Source organism: Austrofundulus limnaeus, unplaced genomic scaffold (assembly GCF_001266775.1).
Source record: "Austrofundulus limnaeus strain Quisiro unplaced genomic scaffold, Austrofundulus_limnaeus-1.0 Scaffold7, whole genome shotgun sequence".
Taxonomy (NCBI): domain Eukaryota; kingdom Metazoa; phylum Chordata; class Actinopteri; order Cyprinodontiformes; family Rivulidae; genus Austrofundulus; species Austrofundulus limnaeus.
Genome location: NW_013952409.1, coordinates 2,406,387 through 2,409,473, shown reverse-complemented (window position 1 = coordinate 2,409,473; position 3,087 = coordinate 2,406,387). Strand labels below are relative to the sequence as shown.

At 35.5% G+C, this 3,087-nt stretch overlaps 1 protein-coding gene across 1 annotated transcript in view; it reads left to right on the top strand.

The window, feature by feature from the left end:
• dhx8 (DEAH (Asp-Glu-Ala-His) box polypeptide 8) overlaps nt 1-3,087 on the top strand; it is a 19,653-nt gene that overhangs the window by 14,827 nt on the left and 1,739 nt on the right. The window contains exons 20-22 of the mRNA XM_014032874.1: nt 7-126; nt 984-1,180; nt 1,278-1,457. Coding sequence (XP_013888328.1) covers nt 7-126; nt 984-1,180; nt 1,278-1,457 — 497 coding nt within the window. The remainder of the gene's footprint in view (nt 1-6; nt 127-983; nt 1,181-1,277; nt 1,458-3,087) is intronic.

The window sequence follows — 3,087 nt, the reverse complement described above, 5'->3', positions numbered from 1 at the left end:
GCCGAGTTCCCTCTGGAGCCCATGCTGTGTAAGATGTTGATCATGTCCGTCCATTTGGGCTGCAGTGAAGAGATGCTGACGATTGTGTCGATGTTGTCTGTTCAGAATGTTTTCTACAGGCCGAAGGTACGTCATCACAACACCAGATACTCTTCAGAGCCTGGAGTTTTGTTTTCTTTTTGTGTCGTCTTTTAAATTCTCAAGGTTTTTATTCTGAGTTGACTGCAGAGTTCCTGCAGATCCTTAAAAAATCTTTAAAATCATTGAATTCATCGATCCGAAATTAAGGCCTTAATTAGCCTTAAAATGTCTTAAATTAATCTTTCTGAAGTCTTAAAAATGTGAACACATTGTAAATAGGATGACTGTAATTCGCCTCAAATATTAAAAATAACATTTATTTATTTTTTAAAACATTCACATTCCTCTTTGACATCACTTCCTGTTACTTCACGTGTAAATATCTCAATAACTGTTCATCTGAGCATCATGAAATTTGTTTCATTATATGTTAATAATGTTGTCTTTCCAAAAATGTGTTCACATTTCTTACAAAAAATTTGATGTCACAGGCACTTTAAGGTTTCATCTACAGCAAATGGGGGTTGAGACCCCACTGTGGGTCCTAAAACTCCAAATTTTGGGTCATTAGAGAATTTCCAGGAACTAAATCAAGTTTAAAACTGACTGCTAAGAATGTTTATGCTATATTGACAAAAAGCACTTAGATATGTTAAAAACAGTTGGTTTATTATCTTTGAATACTTCAACCAAAAATACTTTGATTCATGAGTTTCTGTCAGTTTTTATTTATTTTATTTGTCCTTTGTGTTTATTGTGAAATTGGTCTTAAATTWAATTTAATTTGGCTTTAAAAAGTCTTAAATTTAACTTGCTGTAAACTGTAGGAACCCTGGACTGACGAGGTGTAAACTGCCTCTGGTTTTCTTTGTGAGAAAAATTTTATCTGTTGGGCGTTTCAGGACAAGCAGGCCCTGGCCGACCAGAAGAAGGCCAAGTTCCACCAGCCCGAGGGCGACCACCTCACCCTGCTGGCCGTCTACAACTCGTGGAAGAACAACAAGTTCTCCAACCCCTGGTGTTACGAGAACTTCATCCAGGCTCGCTCCCTGCGCCGAGCTCAGGATATCCGTAAACAGATGCTGGGCATCATGGACCGGTAGAACTCAGTCGCGTTTTCAAATCAAAGAACGCTCGACGGTGGGACAATTATAACTTGAAATGACACAAAAAATGTTTTTTTGTTTCTTCCACAGACATAAACTGGATGTGGTATCTTGTGGCAAGGCGACAGTGCGAGTCCAAAAGGCCATCTGCAGTGGGTTCTTCAGAAACGCAGCCAAGAAGGACCCTCAGGAGGGCTACAGAACCCTCATCGATCAGCAAGTGGTTTACATCCACCCATCCAGTGCTCTGTTCAACCGGCAGCCTGAATGGTACGAGCAAATCTCTGTTCAACATTTACAACAAACCTTAACAGTTTTTGTTCCACTGGTGGGTAAAAGTGGTTCAGCTTCTGCCTTTAAACCTTTCCAGACACTACTGGTGGCTTAAAAACWAAAAACTAAAAAACAGGGTGTCAGACAACTTCCTCTGGTTCTTACCTTTAGCTTRACACCCTTTCAAAAACAAAAGTCAAAAGGCTTTTAGGGAATTTCAGGGGCGACTACTAGAATTACCCTCAACCCTCGAAGTAAAYGTTAACACAAAACTTAAAGGCCTAGCATCACTTCAAGTAAAAATATCACATGTGGTGCGTGAACCTTGTGTTGGAATGATGCTCAGCTACTACCACGGCACATTTTTCTTCAATATCTGTAAAATTGTCTGAATTTTAGTTTTTGTAAAGTTAGTTGGCTGTGGTGGCCATTTTTAGTCCTGTTTACTGTAAAACTTCAGGTAACGCTTTCTTTTACGGTACCCTTATTTCCATGTGATTACAAGGTAATAAAAGTTAATTAAATTTTACTATGTAATTGTAATATTGTCTACAGTAATGTAGCACTTACCTGGTAATGTATTACAATTCACTATGTAACACCTAAATAAGTAGTAGGTAATTTGGACAGTTTTAAAGTTTTATTTTATTGCAATTAACCACTAACCCCAAAATTTAGTTGCATTCTTTTGGTTATAAATATAGTGTTGAGTTACTATTGAATAGTAATTTGATTGTAGTTAGCCAGTAAAGGTAGTTTTACTAACAGTTTTTCTTTTGTACAGTAATTACCACGTAATTACATGGTAATAATGTAGTAATTACATTTTTATATTACCTTGTAATCACATGAAAATAAGGTAATTACATTTTTCATATTACCTTGTAATTACATGGTAATAAGGTAGTAATAACATTTTTATATTACCTTGTAATTACATAAGGTAGTAATTACATTTTTAATATTACCTTGTAATTACATGGTAATAAGGTAGTAATAACATTTTATATTACCTTGTAATTACATTAATAAGGTAGTAATTTCATTTTTTAATATTACCTTGTAATTACATGGTAATAAGGTAGTAATTACATTTTTTGTATTACCTTGTAATTACATGGTAATAAGGTAGTAATTACATTTTTGTATTGCCTTGTAATTACATGGTAATAAGGGTACCATAAAAGGAAGCGTTACCAGACTTAAGTTTTAATTGTACATTTGATGGTTACACTCTGAGAAATTCTTTCATTGGTTCATGTTGGTTAAACACGGYGCTGCAGACACCATCAGCTGAAGAAAGAAGACATTGTTTAAAAAAATAAACATTATTAATGGAGAGTTTTGCTCTGTCCGTACTCCAGCTGTTATTATTTGGCACATGGATACTTGATACGTACCTTAACATCTCACTCAGTGACGTACCGTATTTATTCAAGTATAATACGTAAAATTAAATCCATAAAATCATCCATAAAGTTGGGGGTAGTACTATACTCGGATAAATATTTTTACTTATGTATTTTAACCGAAATATCAGCTTCATTCACAAAATGCCTGAGTTTGGAAAAGAGACCGCGTCATAAAAAGCAGTTGAAGCAAGCTTACCTCTGACACTCCTCCGTGC